Source organism: Tachysurus vachellii, chromosome 7 (assembly GCF_030014155.1).
Source record: "Tachysurus vachellii isolate PV-2020 chromosome 7, HZAU_Pvac_v1, whole genome shotgun sequence".
Taxonomy (NCBI): domain Eukaryota; kingdom Metazoa; phylum Chordata; class Actinopteri; order Siluriformes; family Bagridae; genus Tachysurus; species Tachysurus vachellii.
The window spans coordinates 25,305,753-25,328,550 of record NC_083466.1 but is presented as its reverse complement, the minus strand read 5'-3'; the positions used below and the strand labels follow the sequence as shown (position 1 = coordinate 25,328,550).

General features: G+C 37.2%; 2 protein-coding genes across 5 annotated transcripts; both read left to right on the top strand.

Moving 5' to 3' along the window:
* Window positions 1–74: 74 nt before the first annotated feature.
* On the top strand, window positions 75–15,976 carry LOC132849250 (lactose-binding lectin l-2-like). Its single transcript, XM_060875505.1, has 5 exons — window positions 75–105; window positions 14,550–14,659; window positions 15,012–15,146; window positions 15,575–15,695; window positions 15,785–15,976. The coding sequence occupies exons 1-5, from the start codon at window positions 75–77 to the stop codon at window positions 15,853–15,855; spliced, it is 468 nt and encodes a 155-aa protein (XP_060731488.1). The 3' UTR covers window positions 15,856–15,976.
* On the top strand, window positions 13,611–21,114 carry LOC132848985 (lactose-binding lectin l-2-like). Of its 4 annotated transcripts, none has more exons than XM_060875133.1 (7): window positions 13,611–13,648; window positions 18,605–18,684; window positions 19,087–19,107; window positions 19,995–20,095; window positions 20,448–20,582; window positions 20,697–20,817; window positions 20,907–21,114. In XM_060875133.1, exons 2-7 carry the CDS (start codon window positions 18,624–18,626, stop codon window positions 20,975–20,977), a joined length of 510 nt encoding a protein of 169 aa, XP_060731116.1. In that variant the 5' UTR covers window positions 13,611–13,648; window positions 18,605–18,623; the 3' UTR covers window positions 20,978–21,114. The 4 variants fall into 4 exon arrangements, with proteins under 4 accessions (XP_060731116.1, XP_060731114.1, XP_060731112.1 ...); XM_060875131.1 differs by having other exon boundaries at window positions 19,084–19,107; XM_060875129.1 differs by lacking the exon at window positions 13,611–13,648 and adding an exon at window positions 18,478–18,527 and having other exon boundaries at window positions 19,084–19,107.
* Window positions 21,115–22,798: the final 1,684 nt, after the last annotated feature.

Genomic DNA, 22,798 nt, shown 5'->3' with positions numbered 1-22,798 from the left:
AGATAGATCCATCGAGCACATGCAGGAATTGTTTTGTCAAAACATCCCATGATCCCTTAAGGCTTTATTTTAACATGGGTTCTGGGGACACCAAGGGTCTGAGAGGTATAATATTTAATAATATTTATATAGCCAGATATAATACTGTACTGGAGTTTCCCTGAAATCTGTATTGCAGTTAAAAGGCTTAAATTATGATGTCTAAACATATGCCATTATATATACATATATATATATATATATATATATATATATATATATATATATATATATATATATATATATATATATATATATATATATAGGGGGTGTTCACTGCTGTGTGTGTGCACTTTGTATGGGTTAAATGCAGAGAACAAATTCTGAGTATGGGTCATACAAACTTAAGAAAACTACAAACTCATGAACAAAAAAGCATACGATGATGCAAAACACTGAAGACACACTTATTGACTTATTATGGTGGTCTATGTGAAAGCCACATTAAATACACCAATAAGGTTTACGTTTAACAGAAAGTAAGCTTTCCCGCTTACTTCCCCCCTTCCCATACAAGCTACCAAACAGGAAATGAAGTGAGATACTTATACACTTGAACCCCAATGAAGCACCATGACCTGGAAATGCATTCCCAAAAATACAAAATAGAACGGGGGCAAAGAAGACTTTATTATCGCCACATATACATTACAGCACAGTGGAATTCTTTCCTTCACATACCCCAACTGAGGAGGTTGGGCTCAGAGTGCAGGGGCAGCTATGATACAGCACCCCTGGAGCAGGGAGGGTTGAGGGCCTTGCTCAAGGGCCCAACAATGGCAGCTTGGCTGTGCCGGGCCTTGAACCCCAATCCTCCGTCAACAACCCAGAGCCTGAACCAGTTGAGCCACCACTGCCCCAATAATAAAAATAATAAAAAATAAAAGTCAAACATATAGTGCACTTCCATAATACATGAGTTTCACTATTTAAGTTGAATTACTAAAATAAATGAACTTTTCCACAATATTCTAATTTATTGAGATGTACCTGAACATGTGCCTCCTTGAGGAGGGGGACCTTGTGGGGGATGACAGATTTCAATCCATGGCGGAGTTTTGTGTTACCAATAGTTTGTTTGGTGACTATGGTCCCAACTGAATTGAGATCATTCACATGCTCCTCCCATGAAGTTCTGGACTGATCCTTCACTTTCTCATGATCACCCTTACCCCGTTAGATGAAATCTTGCATGAAGCTCCAGACCGAGGGCAATTGATGGTTATTTTGTATTTCATTAATTTTCAAATAATTGCTCCAATAGTCCCCTTCTCACCAAGCTTTTATACACAGTTGTTGTTAGGAGCACCTTCTTAAATGAATCTGTGTACCACATGAGCCCATAACCAGTCTGTGGGAGCCAGAATTATTGTTGGTTGGTAGGGGATCAAATACTTATTTTACTCATTGAAATGCAGCTCAATTTATATCATTTATATCATGTGTTATTTCAGAATTTTGGGTCTGTTTTCTGTTCTAGTAGAGCCTATTTTTTTTCTGGAACCAAACTTAAACCAGTGGCATTTATACATGTATGGGAATAGCTTAGGATTTGTAACATTGTAAGAGGGTAGACCGATTGTCAAAGACATTCAAACTGTTTTTTCTTCTAGGTTCTGTGATGGCTTAAAGGTGCTTGGTGTCTTAGATGCTCTCCAGAGATACCCTCTGCAAATGATGTCTTTCCGTGAAGCCTGAGAAGGCTTTAACAGCAGCTGATCTGGAGAGTCTGTTCCAAATAATTCATTCTGAAAGGGGGAGTAATCAATTTCAACAGGAGTGCCACACTTGATTTTTGGCAAGACTACCTTCAGGATTCTGAATGTAAGTTCCCTGTATAGTTCAATGTTTCAGAATAAAAATTACATTTCTCTTTTTCACATTGTTTTGGTTGCATTTCACTTTTTTTTTTTTTTTTTTTTAATGTAACTTGTTCCTTGTGACATTTTACCATTTATTTTATTCTGTATATAACATTCATACTATAAGCTTTGTTAGAAGATGATTTTAACCTTGAGGTTTCACTTAAACATCACATCAACTGACAAACACTGAGCATCTGTTATGACTACTGTGAAAAAAAACAATTGGCTATTTACATATCTAGCAGACATCTACATATCAAGATCACTAATTCTCTTTTTGGGTCCACCATATCATAAGAAAAAAAATATGTATATTTTGTAGCCCCTAAACATTCCAGTCTCTTTACCAGCTAGCTGGGCAATATTTTTGCACATCATTAACCTCTGGTCTCTTCGTTTCCTGCTATCTGTGAATTTTATTTCAGTTAGGCTTTGTCATCTTGAAACAGCAGTTTGTTTCAGATGTCTGTATCACAGGAATCATCTGTTCAGTTTTTTATCTATGATAATTGTTTTTTTTTGCCACTCATGGATTACAAAGCATGATACATTAACCAACAAACCTTTGAAACTCTTGTTCATTTTTTGGCCTAAATTGCACACTAGTAAACAGTTCTGACAAAAAAGGTCTAAAATTTGTATTCAATAACTAGGAGATGGAAATAAGAGTACAACAATACACAAAACTCAAATTTCATGTGATACATTTTCAATGCTGCAAAACTAAGCACTGTATGAATATGAATCTTAGTTTTCTATTTTAATTTGATTAAAACATTAGAAATTATGAAAGTACAATAACTATGCTGTGTGGTTTAGCATCCCATCCAGAGTGTCCTCCACCATGGGACGCCTGAGCGTCCTCCACTCAGGGTTCCCTGTGAACAGGTGTAGGAAAGTGCTACAGAAAATGGATGAATGGAAGTACAATAACTGTGTAACCCATTCAAACTCTACTGAGCAGTGTATAACAATACAAAAGCTGAAAATTTGTTAACTTCAACATGGCTAATTAAATATCAAAATATTAAATCTCTCTCTCTCTCTCTCTCTCTCTCTCTCTCTCTCTCTCTCTCTCTCTCTCTCTCTCTCTCTCTCTCTCTCGACCTATACATGCCACTCCCGAGCTCTCAGTGATCTGAGTTCCCTATGTGTCCACTTCTTCTTTCTAGACTTATTTGATCCATCCTGACGTCCTACCCCTGGTTGGAGTCTCGTCGCATGGTGGTGCAGTCTGCTGGAGATAGATCTGCATGGACAACACATGACCCATGGGATTGATGTAGATAAAACCTCTTGTAGATTATTATACTGTCTTTGAACTGCCATTGTCTCTGTTAGCTTTGTGCTCAGGTCTTCATCAGTCTTGCTCAGTGAACATTTGCAGGAAGAAATTAGTGTTAGGCCTATGATGAACTCAGAAAGTAACCTGACCTATTATTTCCTCAGCAGCTCTTGGTTGGAAAATTTCACTTGATAATAAAGCATTGTAGAAAAGACATTATGTACATTTACATTATTTACTGTCCAGTGTCACCCCAATGAGGACGAGGTTCCCTTCTGCATCTGTTTCCTCTCAAGGTTTATTCCTCATATCATCTCAGGGAGTTTTTCCTCTCCATTGATCATTTAGGACAGATGTTAGAAATAAATAGTAACTTAATTTTAAACTTTGAATTTTTTATTATATGTTTCTATTCTTTTGTAAAGCTACTTTGAGACAATGTCAGTTGTTAAAAGTGCCATAGAAATACATTTAATTGAATTACAAATTAAATATTAGCTGTGACACAAAATAGGACAACAGTTTTAGGTAAGAGAAAATAATAATAATAATTATTTATTATTATTAATTATTATTATTATTATTATTATTATTATTATTATTATTAATAATAATTTATTATTATTAATAATAAAGCTGCAGTTGCAGCTTTAGCGTTGTGGTGTAGTTGGCACACTTATTACTTATATTTCACAATAAGGGACATTTGTTATTTAAGGGATGTTTATAATGATCATTTAGCTAGATAATATTATGCTGAAATCACAATGTGCCTTGTGCCCACTCACACAATGATTTTGTTACTGCACATGAATAATTTAATATTACAGACTATGTACTATAATGTCGGTGGTCAGCTTATGTTACACTTTTGCTGGAAAAGCTTTGAAGACATGATTGCTCAGTTTTAGAAAACTGATCTCTAGCAAAGTCACTTAAAGTATATGCATAGAACTTACTCATTTCTCTTATGCAATCGGTGTTAAATAAGGTACTGGTACCTTTCTCCATGGAATATGGGGCTGCTGTCCAGTAGCAATAGAAATTTGTTTTGATTTGAAACAAACTCAGCACTTAGTATTTATAAAAACTGAGCTATGAGCTGTGTCTCATCAGGCTGAAGTGGTGCTACTCCTTATTCTCGCCACAGCAGCAACAGCCTTTGGTAAGATTCTTAGCTTTATTGAACAGGATATTACAAATTACACTTCATTTGTGTAAAGTGAGATTGTTGTTAGGAAATATGACTTTCTACTTATCATATATGAGAATATTTTTACATATACAGTGGTGTGAAAAAGTGTTTGCCCCTTCCTGATTTTTTATTTTTTTTGTGACACTTTTGTGACACTTTAATGTTTTAGATCATCAAACAAATTTAAATATTAGTCAAAGATTACACAAGTAAAAACAACATGCAGTTTTTAAATGAAGGTTTTTATTATTAAGGGAAAACAAAATCCAAACCAAATAAAGAATCGAATGAAGATAACAAATAAGATCAAGTTAAAATATTAAAATCTTGAAAATATTGACAATAAAAAAAGTAAATCAAAATAGAAAAATTAGACTTTATAATCAAAGCGGCATGGTGGCTTAGTGGTTAGCACGTTCACGTTCCTCCAGGGTCGGGGTTCGATTCCCGCCTCCATCTTGTGTGTGTGTGTGTGTGTGTGTGTGTGTTCTCCCCATGCCTCGGGGGTTTCCTCCGGGTACTCCGGTTTCCTCCCCGCCCCCGGTCCAAGACATGCATGGGTAGGTAGGTTGATTGGTATCTCTGGAAAATTGTCCCTAGAGTGTGTGTGTGTGTGTGTGTGTGTGTGTGCCCTGCGATGGGTTGGCATTCCGTCCAGGGTGTATCCTGCCTTGCTGCCCAATGACGCCTGAGATTTGGGGATAGATAGTGAGACATTTTTAAGTGTTGAGTCTATGAAGCCTATTATGGATTTAACAAATTGCACCATTGTGGAAACAGAATGCATCATTGCAAGCAATATATCTCCAGAATTAAGACAGAGGAAAGTCAATAGAAAATGACGGTTATGAGACTTCTTTCTGAACAACCCAAAGTTCTGGAAGCTATGCCCAGTGTTTTTTCTGCGCTAAAAGTTGCGGTCACGTTCGGGGCCTCCACTGGCATGTGTGAGAACTATGGGGTCAGAATTGTTTCATTATTCTGAATAAATATACTATGATCCACAAATAAATATAAAGAGTTTCACAAATATTTTTTAAATCAACAAATGCACAATAAGCAAACTGTAAATATATGTTACAAATTTCACAAAAAGAAATGAAATTCACAAATAAATAAAATATTTATAAATATATATTTAATTGTATTTATTTGTGAATGGCTTCCTGCTCATTTGTGAATCGTGTTCTGTGCATTTGTGAATCACTGCATGGATTTGTTGATTGCGTTCTGTGCATTTGTGGATTTGAAACATTTCTAAGGTCAAGACGTGCACAAGAATCCACAAATAGGTGGACTCCGCCCACCGTCTACTCCAGCCAATCGGACAACGGTCTCGTGGCGCTGACCAATCGTGGCACGGTCTACCTCCAACCAATCACGTTCTGATTTACTCACAATCGCATGACTCGAAATCATGACATTATCTACTGTATGTGAAATACTAAAAATAAAAATAAAAAGCTCAGAAACAGAGATGAACCTTTTCAGACAAATATTGTAAACTCCTGATAGAGATAACATGCATGCTATCCTTACTAATCGGTCAAGTGCAGGTCATTTAGAAACAGAAGTTTCGTGTGAAATACAGTAGCATTCAGTGTCAACTCACTGTACACCTGTAAACATCAGTAAACACTGTACACCTGTAAACATGGCTCACATTTTGCTGATTGAAAATGTACTGTGTGACTTTATTAAAGTAAGAGCTAAAGGAAGCAGGATGCATTATGCTTACAATAACTCTTAGGTTTCATCATTCAAGGTATCATAATTCCGCTATACAGCTTGTATACATTAGAATAAAATGTCATTTCTTCACGACCATAATGCTTTATATAATGTAGAACGATGGCACACAGGGCTAAGTTATGTACGTGCAAGTGAAAGCATCAGTATGAGAAAAATGCAAAGTAAAAAAAAAATCATGAGACTGTAAATACATGTGAAAGGGCACAAAAATAGAATAAGAGAATCGTACTGGATGAAAAAAACGAGTGCAAACTAGTTTTGAAGAACAGCCTCAGAGCGAGTAAATCAGAACGTGATTGGTTGGAGGTAGACCGTGAATTTAATATTAAATTATTAAGATTATATTAATATTTTTATTAAAATATTAATAAAAATGTTCTATTTTAATAGGTGGACTCCGCCCACCGTCTACTCCAGCCAATCGGACAACGGTCTCGTGGCGCTGACCAATCGTGGCACGGTCTACCTTGCGGGTAGACCGTGCCACGATTGGTAACTTGCGGGTCACTTTGGTAATTGGTAACTTGCGGGTCACTTTGTGTATGTGAAAATCCCTAAAGGCCTTAAATGCTTGAACCCGGGAAATGCTGCTTGCAGCTTTAATTAGGGTTCAAGCGCGAAGCGCTGGAAACCTATTGTTTTTGTTAGGATTTTTATTATTATTATTATTATTATTCCGCCCTAGAAACGGTCGTGCAGCCCAAACCTTGCAGCTTTAATTATTATTATTATTTATTATATTAATATTATATTAATAATTATTAATATATTATATATTATTATTCTTCTTCCGGACACTTTTTCGGCGCGTAACTTGTCCCGCAGCTTTTGTCCTAGACCCATGAATGAGGTGTCAAATCGACCGGCTCGTTGAGGACAGGTGTGCTATGACTTTTATAAGCGATCGGAATTCCGGAATTCCCGCTACGGAAGCTCAAAGGGGTTTTTTTTTCCCATAGACTTGAATGGGGAATTCTTAAAGTTCTTTTGTTCTCTCTGTAGATGTAAAGCACACTCTCAATACATGTAACTATCAACTCCACACTATCAATCCAATGATTCCACAAGTATTGGCCCCCAGTCAATACACTTTTGTCCAAAAGTATTGGCACCCCACCGGGTATTCACGTGACGTCACGTGTAGCCCCGCCCCCAAAACAAGCGAAATCAAAAATTTTGCACAACATGGACATGTCATATATCAAAACACTCAGCCCGATGATGGGAACTGCCTCACGCGTGTTTTGGTCACGTCACGTGACGTCACGTGTAGCCCCGCCCCCAAGATAAGTGAAATCATAAATTTTGCACAAGATGGACGTGTCATATATCAAAACACTCAGCCCAATGAGGGGAATTGCCTCACACGTGTTTTGGTCACGTCACGTGACGTCACGTGTAGCCCCGCCCCCAAAATAAGCGAAATCAAAAAGTTTGCACAACATGGACATGTCATATATCAAAACACTCAGCCCGATGAGGGGAACTGCCTCACGCGTGTTTTAGTCACGTCACGTGACGTCACGTGTAGCCCCGCCCCCAAAATTAGCGAAATCAAAAAGTTAGCACAACATGGACATGTAATATATCAAAACACTCAGCCCGATGAGGGGAACTGCCTCACGCGTGTTTTGGTCACGTCACGTGACGTCACGTGTAGCCCCGCCCCCAAAGTAAGCGAAATCAAAAAGTTAGCACAACATGGACATGTCATATATCAAAACACTCAGCACGATAAGGGGAACTTGCCACGTGCAAGCACCATTCACATTTTCTTCAGGAAATGTACATTCTCGTTATTATTATTATTATTATTATTATTATTATTATTATTATTATTATTATTATTATTCTTAGACAAAAATTTATCAAGAGTAACTCCTCCTAGGGCTTTCGAGCCACATGCACCAAATTCGGATATGTCGTAGACCCTGTTCTGAAGTTTGTTGCTATTACTTTTCTAAGCGATCGGAATTCCGGCATTCCCGGTACGGAAGCTCAAAGTGGCCTTTTTTCGTATCCACTTCCATTATAAACTTTGGAGGTTTATAACTCGGCAAGTTTTCGAGCGATTTACACCAAACTCGGACAGGTTCTTTAGGACGGTACTCCGGACAAAGTTCCGGACTCGGCGTTCTGACGGAACTTTCGGTTTTCCCGTAGTCGACGATGGAACGTCCCATAGACTTGAATGGGGAATTCCTAAAATTCCTCTAAGCTTTCACACACGCAGCGTGCGCAGAGCTCGGGCACGGCTTCTCTCCTTTGTTCTATGCAGTATAATAATAAGTAGAATCCCATAATGACTGCAGTATTGACATGAAATGTCCAAACCCTCAGTAGCCACTTTTTGCCAAAAGTATTGGCACCCCACCGGGTATTCTAGTGACGTCACGTGACGTCACGTTTAGCCCCGCCCCCAGAATAAGCGAAATCAAAAATTTGCACAACATGGACATGTGACATATCAAAACACTCAGCACAATGAGGGGAACTGCCCCACGTGTGTTATGGTCACGTCACGTCACGTGTCGTCACGTGTCGTCACGTGAAAATAAAAAATTAGCACAATATGTGACATATCAAAACACTCAGCACAATGAGGGGAACTGCCTCACTTGTATTCTGGCCACGTCACGTGACGTCAAAATAAAAAATGTGCACAATATGGACATGTGACATATCAAAACACTCGGCACAAAGAGGGGAACTGCCTCACATGTATTTTGGTCACGTCACGTGTAGCCCCGCCCTCAAAATAAGCGAAATAAAAAATTTGCACAACATGGACATGTGACATATCAAAACACTCAGCACAATGAGGGGAACTGCCTCATGAGTATTCGGATCACGTCACATGCTCATGTCCGCTCGCCTCCAAAAGTATTAGCACCCTAGCGGTCCAGTAGCTTTCACAATCTTTCTGTCCACTTCCCTCCAAAAGTAACACTGACCCTTATGTCCACTCGCCTCCAAAAAGCACCGGCCTTTGCGAATACTTGCACCGTCAAAGCCAACATCAAAGTTTGTCTCGACGAACTTTACAAATCTAGTTATGTTGGCTTTGTAGAAGCCAACATTCTGTTTTCCTTTATAAGCTTATTAGGGTTCAAGCGCGAAGCGCTGGAAACCTATTGTTTTTGTTAGGATTTTTATTATTATTATTATTATTATTATTATTATTATTATTATTATTATTATTATTATTATTATTATTATTCCACCCTAGAAACGGTCATGCAGCCCAAACCGTAAGGCCTAGAGAGCTCAAACTTGGTCAGATGGTAGTACTGGTCACAGTTACTCAGGGCCAAAATCTCAGCGCAATCGGACAATCTGGGGCGCTTCAGCGCCCCAAAACGCGTTTGTGCCCATAGGTCCAAAAACCCAATTTTGTGCTGACTCGTAAGGCAAAGTCTCAGAATCTGAATCAGAATCAGAATGGTCTTTATTGCCAAGTATGTTTTCATACTTTGTTTTGCTTCGCACGAGGATTGAAGACTCACCGATATGACTTTGTTTATTTGTCACTTTGTGTATGTGAAAATCCTTTAAGACCTTAAACTCCCTAAAGGCCTTAAACGCTTGAACCTGGGAAATGCTGCTTGCAGCTTTAATTATTATTATTATTATGTTGGCTTTGTAGCGTGATCACAGTGTCACAGAATCACAGTGGCGTGATTGGACACTCGTTCCCATAATCACAGTGGCGTTCACAGAATCACAGTGGCATGATTGGACACTCGTTCCCATAACGTTGCGACGCAGCTCGAGTTCCAAAAGGGAACGTCTCTAGGTTACGACCATAACCCTAGTTCCCTGAGGAACGAGACGCTGTGTCGAAACGCTATGGGAACGCCCCTGCGTGACGTAGGCGTTGAGACGTGATGTCATCGGCGGGTGACGTCGCGTAAACAGGAAGCTACAAATGGCTGCGAGATGGACAAGATGCTAGCTCCTGTGAGAGAAGGTAAGCGCCGCAGGGATGCAGGGAGTATGGCACGGAGACGCAGCGTCTCGTTCCTCAGGGAACTAGGGTTACGGTCGTAACCTAGAGACGTTCCCTTTTGGAACTCGAGCTGCGTCGCAACGCTATGGGAACGAGTGTCCAATCACGCCACACTGACCAGACCCTGCTTTAGAGAGTGAGGGCCTCGGCACCTGCACGTAGGACAGAGGAGCCCGGGGTGGCTCTGAGGTCAAGGTCATAGAACCTGACGAAGGTCAGCGGGGTGGACCAACCCGCAGCGTCACAGATGTCTTGGAGTGCCACTCCAGCGGACCAGGCCGTAGAGGCTGCCACACTTGCACTGCTGTATTAATGTTCTAATAATTTTATTCAATGTTATTCATATTCTTAATTAATGTTAAATGCACTATACGATCACAACATTTAAATTTAAGAAGAAAGGGAAAAAAATCAAAGCCATGTTGTATAATTTCTTGGAAAAATTACAATTCAGAATTTTGATTTATTTTTATTTGTCTTGTTAAATACATTTTGAGTAAATTGTTTATTGTTGTTAGTTATATTGAAAGCAGAGTGAATGAAGAACATGGTCTTTTCAAAAACTCGCACACAGTTGCTTGATGATCTTAGCATTTTTATGTCTGATGGTAAATGCATTGAAAGGGTACTTGGGTACATGGGTGGATGACAAACGTTTATTTAATGTACATATTGCAAAATTAGTTAAGAAGCTCAAAATAAAGATTGGCTTTTATTTTAGAAATAAATCTAGTTTTACTTTTAATGCCAAAAAGCTACTTTTCTGTCTGTGATTGATTATGGTGACATATATTCATGCAGCCTCCTTCATCTTCCAGAGCCTTGATTCAGTGTATCATGCATCTATACGCTTTATTACAAATGCAAAGTCCCTTACTCAGCATTGTATTCTTTATGATCTGGTGGGTTGGACATCACTGACCACCCGCAGAAAACAGTATTAGTATATTTTTATATATAAAGCCCTGCTAGGTAAACTTCCAGCTTACCTCTGTACCCTCCTCTGTCTCAATTCTGCTACTTATCAGCTACGCTTCTCCAAGTGGTTGCTTTTTAATGTACCCAGGGTTTGGACAGATTTGGGGAAAACTGCATTTTCATACTATGCACCATGGGCATGGAATAACGCAAAAATATCTTAAACTAGAAATGTGTATATCAACAAATACATTTAAGACCATCATAAAAATGTGGTAAAGGAGACATGTAGTTGTTTTTCTTGAGTGGTCCTTGTATTTGAATGATTTTTGCCTGATTGTATGTATGTTTTTACTATGTTGTGTTTATGTATGTCTGCTAACTTGGCCAGGACTTTCTTGTAAAAGAGATTTTAGATCTCAATGAGACTTCCTGGTAAAATAAAAAATACTCTTCCGGATCTACCTCATTCTCCAAATACAAATGTTTGAGCGATTGGATAAGCTCTCGCATCGGTTCTCGTCTGGTTCTGAAAGGTGAAGTGGAATACTCTGGCTCTATAGGATTCTCACCCTCTGTCCCCTCACCTGGGCTAGCCATTATCTATAAATTTTATAAACTTTTACCACAAATGTTTATTAGTAGTAATGCAGAATATTAATACTCTTGCCCAAGGATAAAATTCACTTAGACTCCTACACAGTCTATATGAACAGGGTTCCCACGCGTCCTGGAAAACCTGGAAATCCTGGAAAATTAATGACCAATGTTCCAGTCCTGGAAAACACATGGAAAATGAGAGAAAACATAAATTGTCCTGGAAAAAATCTTGTTGTCCTGGAAAATTATTTTATTTTTATTTACTTTATTATCTTAATTATTAAATTATTATTATAAATGTTCTTGATCATTTAAAGAACAGTTTACAACTGGTCGAAACAATTAACGTTAGTAACAGAAAGCGCTCTGTTCAGGGACGCTGAGTTTTGACGTTTTTTTGTTATGCTGTTTAATCTCGCTGTGACGGATGACGCTGTCTTGTGTTGGCGGTTTCAGGTGCTAGGAATGGTTTAAGTGCTCGAATGTTTTCAGCAAATGGTGACGGGTAAGCATGTTATATCAACCTTGTTAATCTGAATATCATGTGCAAGGGGAATGCACAGCAAACTAAAGCATGCATGATGGCATTGGCCTGAGAAAGGAAAGGGTATTAATATGTGTGGCCTTTTTATTTTTATAATTGTTGAAATTTCATTCACATGACAAATTGTCTTTAAAAGTAATCCATCCACACAGTTCCCGAAACCTGTTTTATGGGCGATATACTGTAAGAAGTCAAAATTAGATATTCTACTGACGGGATGCACAGTGAAGCATACATTGAACAATTATTTGCATGCTCAAAGTGCAGCACAGACTAGTGTTGTAAACATATACAGTAAGGCGAAGGCTGGTAACCTATAATAGGTTTACTTATATAAATTTAAAAACACGTTTGCAAATGTGATATTGATTTTTGCAACAGTTCACTAAACAAGAAGTTAAGTGACTTCCTTTCTATCCTTCACTAACCATAGGATCACTCCTGTAACTTCCTTTTTAGCAACATACAATGGCGTTTCTTTGAGTAGGCATTTATTAACGAATGGTTCGTGAAAGTGAATATCATCATAAATACCGTCATTTTCTTTATTCCTAAATGAATACGTATTTTGAATGACTCGTTTGAAAGAGCTCTGTGTGTGGGTATCTGGTGTTTTTCTAATTTTATAGTTAAGTAATAGCCATAAAGCGTACGTTGTTTTTAAGACTTCTGGAGAGAAGAACATACTACTTTAGGCCGTGAATCTGTGATCCTTGTCTTTTTTTCCTAAATTTGAAATGTCCTGGAAAATGATCTCTGAAAAAGAGTGGGAACCCTGATGAAGACTCATAAGCATTATTGATCCATTTAAACCATTACAAATTAATTCAAATTCTACTATTTGGTTTTAGATTTTTCTTCAAGTCCCGGTTTGGGCACCAAATTATGTAAATTATGTAAACACACACACACAAGGTGTAGCTTTTTGCAGGTCATTTCTTCCTGCAGCCATCAAACTGCACTCTTACTCCACTGTCAACAATAAAGTGTCACAAATGTGCAAAAAATAAAAAAATAAAGAAGGGGCAAACACTTTCACACCACTGTATATTTAAAAATATTACATCTCATCAACATCTATGATAAGTCATATTTCCTAACAAAAATCCCACTTATATTTGGGGGCAACTGCACAGTTGTAGTTTTGTCTAAATATACTTTCATCCTTAATCCATGACTGAATGTACAGCCACAATAACATTAAATGTGTTAAATTAAATGTTATGTCCAAACAATATAACATGATACCTCAGCTCAAATATTCCATGTCCTTATCTTTGCATCTTCACAGAACGTTTACAACATTGTGCAAATATCATTTATATGTTTTAGATAAAAAAATGTTTCTTTGGAAAGAGGAAGTTCTTGACTGTATCACTATATATGCATCATTACTTACCTTCATTTGTTATATCAAGCGAGTAAACCCTCCTGATTAGATGTAAGTGGAGTTGCGGTGAGGTATAACGTACACAATTCTTACTAAATTAACACAAATCAAGCTTTTCTTTCTTCTGGTTTCAAGCAGCTGATCATCACATTGTGAAAGGTAATTAAAATACCTGCACAGATCAGTATGATATTAAGAATACCTCATTTGTACCAGCTTTACTTTCCTTTTATGTTTAAAATGATTATTTCATATTACAGAAGTTATAAATATACAAAACCATTGGGGTAACATAGCGGTTATTTTTTTATCACCACAGAGTCTTAAGGCTGCAGGTTAATGTATTAAGGCCATAACTGAACGAATAAGGGCTACAAGGTAATTTATAGCAGCCAAAAATGAATATACTGAGACCAAAAGCTAAAAGACTAAAGCAAGAATCATGTCATTAAGAACTATCTTCCATTTAGAGAAGAACAAGGGGTCTTGTAAGTGTTGGTTTGGCCCCCACATAGACCTGATCACAACATCACTGAGTCTGTCTTGGGATATACTGTACGTTGAAACAGAAAGATTTAACAGAAAGATTTTATGTGTAAAAACTTTGCACAGTACTGTATGTCTTTATGCAACGTTTTATGGCCAGCAAAGTATACTTTATGGCCAGAAGTATGTTTTGTGAACATCTCGTTCTAGTTTTAGTCCCCCTTTGATGTAATAATAAGCTCCACAGAGGACACTTGAGCTCCTTTGCTCCACGTTTAGCAAACCATGTCTTTATAGATTTGCTTTGTGCACAGGGACATTGTCATACTGGTTCTAGTGAAGGAAAATTGTAATGCTGCAGCATATCAAGACCAGTGTGTGTGTATGTACATATACGTATGTAAATACATGTACAGTATGAATGTGTGTGTGTGTGTATATATACATATATTGTATATCTTTCTAGGTCAGAAAGTAATTATTGCATTTTCTGACAACTGCCCAACTGGATGGACCTACTATTTCGGTCGCTGCTACTTGTACAACGGCGGCAGACTGGATTGGGTTTCTGCAGAGGTTTATTTTAATTCTTTCCAACTGTATTTACATTTGCTCTATTTACACAAAGGTAAAAAAAAAATTGTGAAAAGATTATTTATTAACATATCACTGGTGAAATGGGTTTTAATCTTATATTAGCAAAAGGCTGTGAACAGTAACACAGTAACAGGACAGGACAGAAAATTAAATATTTATTCTAAAATGGATGATTGTGTCTTGGCCAATATCTACTATAGCTGTTTGGTACCTATATAAAGTTTAAAATGAGATTTATTTATGAGCTGTATATAGTGCCAGTTCCTTAATTGTGCATAATAACTGCAGGTAAGAACATGCAATGATTTTACAGTTCTGTTTGTTTTTCTAGACATTCTGTCAGAAATTTGATGCACACTTGGTCTCAATACACAGTGAGAATGAATATCAGCAGATAAAGGCTCTTATCCGTCGTCATGACCCCACGGAGAATCCAACATACATCGGCCTCAGTGACTGTCAGAAGGTAAGCAGGGGATCATCTGACTGTATGGTGCATGACTTATTGGCTTAAACATAGTAAAAAAAAAATGTAATCAACTATTACACCTAAGGGGGGCACGGTGGCTTAGTGGTTTGCATGTTCTCCTCGTGCCTCGGGGGTTTCCTCCGGGTACTCCGGTTTCCTCCCCCGGTCCAAAGACATGCATGGTAGGTTGATTGGCATCTCTGGAAAATTGTCCCTAGTGTGTGAGTGCGTGAGTGAATGAGAGTGTGTGTGTGCCCTGCGATGGGTTGGCACTCCGTCCAGGGTGTATCCTGCCTTGATGCCCGATGACGCCTGAGATAGGCACAGGCTCCCCGTGACCCGAGGTAGTTCGGATAAGCGGTAGAAGATGAATGAATGAATGAATGAACTATTACACCTTGAGATTTCCACTGTTCATCTTTCAGCCTAATCAATGTTTTTGGTCTGATGGCACCAAATTGACTTTCACCAAGTGGAATCCAGGAGAACCAAATAATGTTAATAACGGAGAGCGCTGTGTGAATATGAACTGGCCTTCTTACAGCTGTATGTATCTTAATAGCTTGTGGTGTGTTGCTTTTGTTTTAATTCAAATTCCATGACATTTACAAGTTTATTTTTTCTGTTATCTGTAGCCGATAAAAACTGGAATGATATTCCTTGTGACCAGCCCTATGCCTCTGTGTGTGCCAAGAAAAGTGGCTGAAACACTTCCTACTGCATCTCACCAAATATAATACAATATTTTTCCTCGTCACTGATGAATTTCTAAAATGATTCTGTGGCAAACTTCCATAACTTCAGCAATAAAAAAATCTAAAAAAAAAAAATATATATATATTATTTGTTGTATGATTTTTATTTCTTCAGGGTTATCATTTTATTGTCATTTTTAAATACCCTCTCAGAAAGATAGATCCATCGAGCACATGCAGAATCACACATGCAGAATTGTTTTGTCAAAACAAGCAGTGAATATAATTATGGTGAGTTGTTGATCAGGGTGATTTCCCAAGGCAAGGGTTAGGGTTAGGGTTAGCTGCTTCATATCTATAAGTACTGCATTATCAGGACTGTCAGTCATCAAATCATCTGTATATATTACACACAACTGCTGCTATATATTGTACAAAAAGCATAATGTTGCACAATATTGTTATTTGCACTCCCACACTTTATGCACATAACTGATCAGTCATATTCTATATTCCAATGCTGTTTTCTGCGGGTGGTCAGTGATGTCCAACCCACCAGATCATAAAGAATACAATGCTGAGTAAGGGACTTTGCATTTGTAATAAAGCGTATAGACGCATGATACACTGAATCAAGGATCCGGAAGATGAAGGAGGCTGCATGAATATATAATATGTCACCATAATCAATCACAGCCAGAAAAGTATCTTTTTTATTTTGAGCTTCTTAACTAAATTTGCAATATGTACATTAAATAAAAGTTTGTCATCCAGCCATATACCCAAGTACTTGCACGTGGGTACCCTTTCAATGGATTTACCATCAGACAAAAAAATGCTAAGATCATCAAGCAACTGTGGGCGAGTTTTTGAAAAGACCATGTTCTTCATTTTTTTGAGGATTTAAAACCAATTTTAAATTGAACAGAGCATAATAGTTTCTAAACCATTTAACAGCATTAGGACTGAAACCCACATCCCTAAGTTTGTTCAGCAACAATTCATGATCTACGGAATCAAACGCCTTGGATAGATCTACAAATAAAGCAGCACAAAGTTGTTTTCTATCCAAGGCACAAATAAGATCATTTATTACCACCATCAGAATCAGAATCAGGTTTATTGGCCAAGTGTGTTGACACACACAAGGAATTTGTTTCCAGCTGTTTGTGACTCTCAAAAGTACAGACATAAACTAGAATATACATTTCCTGAAGAAAATGTAAATGGTGCTTGCACGTGGCAAATCTCAAAGGCCGGTGCTTTTTGGAGGCGAGTGGACATAAGGGTCAGTGTTACTTTTGGAGGCAAGTGGACAGAATGCTAGGGTGCCAAAACATTTGGAGGCAAGTGGAGACAAGCATGTGACGTCATCTGAACACTCTTGAGGAAGTTCCTCTCATTAGGCTGAGCGTTTTGATATGTCACATGTCAGTGTTGTGCTAATTCTTTATTTTCACGTGACGTCATGTGACGTGACCAAAATACACGTGAGGCAGTTCCCCTCATCGTGCTGAGTGTTTTGATATGTCACATGTCCATGTTGTGCTAATTTTTGATTTTCACTTGACATCATGTGACATCAACGTGACGTGACCAGAATACACGTTTCCTCAACCAGGGTGCAAAGGCCCAAACCACCATGAGGTAAGCTGCTCCAAAGGAGATAGAGACTTAACTTCCTGCCTGACTCCTTCTTTGTTACCTTAAATAGGGGTTTTCTGTATCACCGGGACAGATTACATAGCTGCATTAGGAGTACTCCTGGTACAGGAGTAACAGGAAAACTGTTACAACATAGATTATACACACACACACACATATAAGGTGTAGCTTTTTGCAGGTCATTTCTTCCTGCACTCTTACTCCACTGTACTTAAACTTGCACCTTAGCCTATCTACTGTATAGATGTATATGATACATACTATATACTGTAGGTTTACTCTTCATATTATTCTCATTCTAGACTTACAGTTTTTCTATTTTGATTAAAATTTTTTATTGTCAATATTTTCAAGATTTTAATTTTTTTAAATTGATCTTATGTTATCTTCACTCGATTCTTCATTCGGCTTGGATTTTGTTTTCCTTTAATAATAAAAGATTTTATTTAAAAACTGCATGCTGTGTTTACTTATGTAATCTTTGACTAATATTTAAATTTGTTTGATTATCTGAAACATTAAAGTGTCACAAATGTGCAAAAAAATTAAAAAATAAGGAAGGGGGAAAACACTTTTTCAAACCACTGTATATTTAAAAATATTACATCTCATCAACATCTATGATAAGTAGAAAGTCATATTTCCTAACAAAAATCCCACTTGCATTTGGAACTGTGGACAAAGTGTCCAAATGTATTTGGGGGCAACTGCACAGTTGTAGTTTTGTCTAAATATACTTTCATCCTTAATCCATGACTGAATGTACAGCCACAATAATATTAAATGTGTTAAATTAATTACATGTCCAAACAATATAACATGATACCTCAGCTCAAATATTCCATGTACTTATCTTTGCATCTTCACAGAACGTTTACAACATTGTGCAAATATCATTTATATGTTTTAGATAAAAAATGTTTCTTTGGAAAGAGGAAGTTCTTGACTGTATCACTATATATGCATCATTACTTACCTTCATTTGTTACATCAAGTGAGTAAAACTTCCTGATTAGATGTAAGTGGAGTTGCGGTGAGGTATAACATACACAATTCTCATTGCCTTAACACAAATCATGCTTTTTTTTCTTCCAGTGCGTGAAAACATAGAACTATGGCTTCTCAGACCAAAGTGGTGATGCTTCTAATTCTCGCCACAGCAGGAGCAGCTTTGGGTAAGATTCTTAACTCTTTTAAGGATATTAGGGTATAACTAAAAATAAAATTGTTAGTGAATGTGATATACATTTTATGTAAAATTTTAATACAGCTGTAATTTTGGTTTTTTGAAAATATCATATTATTAATAAAAATATAATTTGGTTCTTATTGTGTGATTGGCAGATCGCTCTCTTAATAATTTCTTTTCTTTTTTCTTTTTGAACATCATTAAAATTCGTCATCTTCATATCTATAAATAACATCGAAAAAATAATTGACCAAAAATGATGACCTTTCCCCAATTTCCTTTCCATCATCAGGTAAAATTGAAATATTAAAATCTTGAAAAGCAGCTAAATTGTAATTGTAACCACCAGGACTTACATTACTCTTTTCTTTCTTCTGGTTTCAAGCAGCTGATCATCACATTGTGAAAGGTAATTAAAATACCTGCACAGATCAGTATGATATTAAGAATACCTCATTTGTACCAGCTTTACTTTCTTTTTATTTAATTTACAGTATTTATTCAAACTGATTATGTCCTATTACAGAAGTTATAAATATACAAAACCATTGGGGTAACATAGCGGTTATTTTATTATAACCACAGAGTCTTAAGGCTGCAAGTTAATGTATTAAGGCCATAACTGAACGAATAAGGGCTGCAAGGTCATTTATAGCAGCCAAAAACGAATATACTGAGGCCAAAAGCTAAAAGACTAAAGCAAGAATCATGTCATTAAGAACTATCTTCCATTTAGAGAACAAGCGGTTTTGTAAGTGATAGTTTGGCCCCCACACAGACCTGATCACAACATCACTGAGTCTGTCTTGGGATATACTGTACGTTGAAACAGAAAGATTTAACAGAAAGATTTTATGTGTAAAAACTTTGCACAGTACTGTATGTCTTTATGCAACGTTTTATGGCCAGCAAAGTATACTTTATGGCCAGAAGTATGTTTTGTGAACATCTCGTTCTAGTTTTAGTCCCCCTTTGATGTAATAATAAGCTCCACAGAGGACACTTGAGCTCCTTTGCTCCACTTTTGGCAAACCATGTCTTTATAGATTTGCTTTGTGCACAGGGACATTGTCATACTGGTTCTAGTGAAGGAAAATTGTAATGCTTAGTTCTAGTGAAGAAAAATTGTAATGTACAGCATATCAAGACCAGTGTGTGTATGTACATATACGTATGTAAATATGAATGTGTACCTGTGTGTGTGCATATATATATATATATATATATATATATATATATATATATATATATATATATATATATATATATATATATATATCTTTCTATATCTGGCAGTAAAGGGTGCAATTTCTAAGAACTGCCCAACTGGATGGACCTCCTATTCTGGTCGCTGCTACTTGTACAACGCCGCCAAACTGGATTGGGTTTCTGCAGAGGTTTATTTTAATTCTTTCCAACTGTATTTACATTTGCTCTATTTACACAAAGGTAAAAAAAAACTTGTGAAAGGATTATTTATTAACATATCACTGGTGAAATGGGTTTTAATCTTATATTAGCAAAAGGCTGTGAACAGTAACACAGTAACAGGACAGGACAGAAAATTAAATATTTATTCTAAAATGGATGATTGTGTCTTGGCCAATATCTACTATAGCTGTTTGGTACCTGTATAAAGTTTAAAATGAGATTTATTTATGAGCTGTATATAGTGCCAGTTCCTTAATTGTGCATAATAACTGCAGGTAAGAACATGCAATGATTTTACAGTTCTGTTTGTTTTTCTAGACATTCTGTCAGAAATTTGATGCACACTTGGTCTCAATACACAGTGAGAATCAATATCAGCAGATAAAGGCTCTTATCCGTCGTCATGACCCCACGGAGAATCCAACATACATCGGCCTCAGTGACTGTCAGAAGGTAAGCAGGGGATCATCTGACTGTATGGTGCATGACTTATTGGCTTAAACATAGTAAAAAAAAATATATATAATCAACTATTTCACCTTGTGATTTCCACTGTTCATCTTTCAGCCTAATCAATTTTTTTGGTCTGATGGCACCAAATTGACTTTCACCAAGTGGAATCCAGGAGAACCAAATAATGTTAATAACGGAGAGCGCTGTGTGAATATGAACTGGCCTTCTTACAGCTGTATGTATCTTAATAGCTTGTGGTGTGTTGCTTTTGTTTTAATTCAAATTCCATGACATTTACAAGTTTATTTTTTCTGTTATCTGTAGCCGATAAAAACTGGAATGATATTCCTTGTGACCAGCCCTATGCCTCTGTGTGTGCCAAGAAAAGTGGCTGAAACACTTCCTACTGCATCTCACCAAATATAATACAATATTTTTCCTCGTCACTGATGAATTTCTAAAATGATTCTGTGGCAAACTTCCATAACTTCAGCAATAAAAAAATCTAAAAAAAAAAATATATATATATATATATATTATTTGTTGTATGATTTTATTTCTTCAGGGTTATCATTTTATTGTCATTTTTAAATACCCTCTCAGAAAGATAGATCCATCGAGCACATGCAGAATCACACATGCAGAATTGTTTTGTCAAAACAAGCAGTGAATATAATTATGGTGAGTTGTTGATCAGGGTGATTTCCCAAGGCAAGGGTTAGGGTTAGGGTTAGCTGCTTCATATCTATAAGTACTGCATTATCAGGACTGTCAGTCATCAAATCATCTGTATATATTACACACAACTGCTGCTATATATTGTACAAAAAGCATAATGTTGCACAATATTGTTATTTGCACTCCCACACTTTATGCACATAACTGATCAGTCATATTCTATATTCCAATGCTGTTTTCTGCGGGTGGTCAGTGATGTCCAACCCACCAGATCATAAAGAATACAATGCTGAGTAAGGGACTTTGCATTTGTAATAAAGCGTATAGACGCATGATACACTGAATCAAGGATCCGGAAGATGAAGGAGGCTGCATGAATATATAATATGTCACCATAATCAATCACAGCCAGAAAAGTATCTTTTTTATTTTGAGCTTCTTAACTAAATTTGCAATATGTACATTAAATAAAAGTTTGTCATCCAGCCATATACCCAAGTACTTGCACGTGGGTACCCTTTCAATGGATTTACCATCAGACAAAAAAATGCTAAGATCATCAAGCAACTGTGGGCGAGTTTTTGAAAAGACCATGTTCTTCATTTTTTTGAGGATTTAAAACCAATTTTAAATTGAACAGAGCATAATAGTTTCTAAACCATTTAACAGCATTAGGACTGAAACCCACATCCCTAAGTTTGTTCAGCAACAATTCATGATCTACGGAATCAAACGCCTTGGATAGATCTACAAATAAAGCAGCACAAAGTTGTTTTCTATCCAAGGCACAAATAAGATCATTTATTACCACCATCAGAATCAGAATCAGGTTTATTGGCCAAGTGTGTTGACACACACAAGGAATTTGTTTCCAGCTGTTTGTGACTCTCAAAAGTACAGACATAAACTAGAATATACATTTCCTGAAGAAAATGTAAATGGTGCTTGCACGTGGCAAATCTCAAAGGCCGGTGCTTTTTGGAGGCGAGTGGACATAAGGGTCAGTGTTACTTTTGGAGGCAAGTGGACAGAATGCTAGGGTGCCAAAACATTTGGAGGCAAGTGGAGACAAGCATGTGACGTCATCTGAACACTCTTGAGGAAGTTCCTCTCATTAGGCTGAGCGTTTTGATATGTCACATGTCAGTGTTGTGCTAATTCTTTATTTTCACGTGACGTCATGTGACGTGACCAAAATACACGTGAGGCAGTTCCCCTCATCGTGCTGAGTGTTTTGATATGTCACATGTCCATGTTGTGCTAATTTTTGATTTTCACTTGACATCATGTGACATCAACGTGACGTGACCAGAATACACGTTTCCTCAACCAGGGTGCAAAGGCCCAAACCACCATGAGGTAAGCTGCTCCAAAGGAGATAGAGACTTAACTTCCTGCCTGACTCCTTCTTTGTTACCTTAAATAGGGGTTTTCTGTATCACCGGGACAGATTACATAGCTGCATTAGGAGTACTCCTGGTACAGGAGTAACAGGAAAACTGTTACAACATAGATTATACACACACACACACATATAA

What these genes read in the sequence shown, in the direction of transcription:
- LOC132849250 (XM_060875505.1), top strand. Translation starts at nt 75, where the DNA reads ATGGGTTCTGGGGACACCAAGGGTCTGAGAG. An exon ending in TGGATTGGGTTTCTGCAGAG is followed by an intron (nt 14,660 to 15,011) that starts GTTTATTTTAAT and finishes TTGTTTTTCTAG; the next exon opens with ACATTCTGTCAGAAATTTGA. An exon ending in GAACTGGCCTTCTTACAGCT is followed by an intron (nt 15,696 to 15,784) that starts GTATGTATCTTA and finishes TGTTATCTGTAG; the next exon opens with CCGATAAAAACTGGAATGAT.
- LOC132848985 (XM_060875131.1), top strand. Translation starts at nt 18,624, where the DNA reads ATGGCTTCTCAGACCAAAGTGGTGATGCTTCTAATTCTCGCCACAGCA. An exon ending in TGATCATCACATTGTGAAAG is followed by an intron (nt 19,108 to 19,994) that starts GTAATTAAAATA and finishes TATATCTGGCAG; the next exon opens with TAAAGGGTGCAATTTCTAAG. An exon ending in GCCTCAGTGACTGTCAGAAG is followed by an intron (nt 20,583 to 20,696) that starts GTAAGCAGGGGA and finishes TTCATCTTTCAG; the next exon opens with CCTAATCAATTTTTTTGGTC.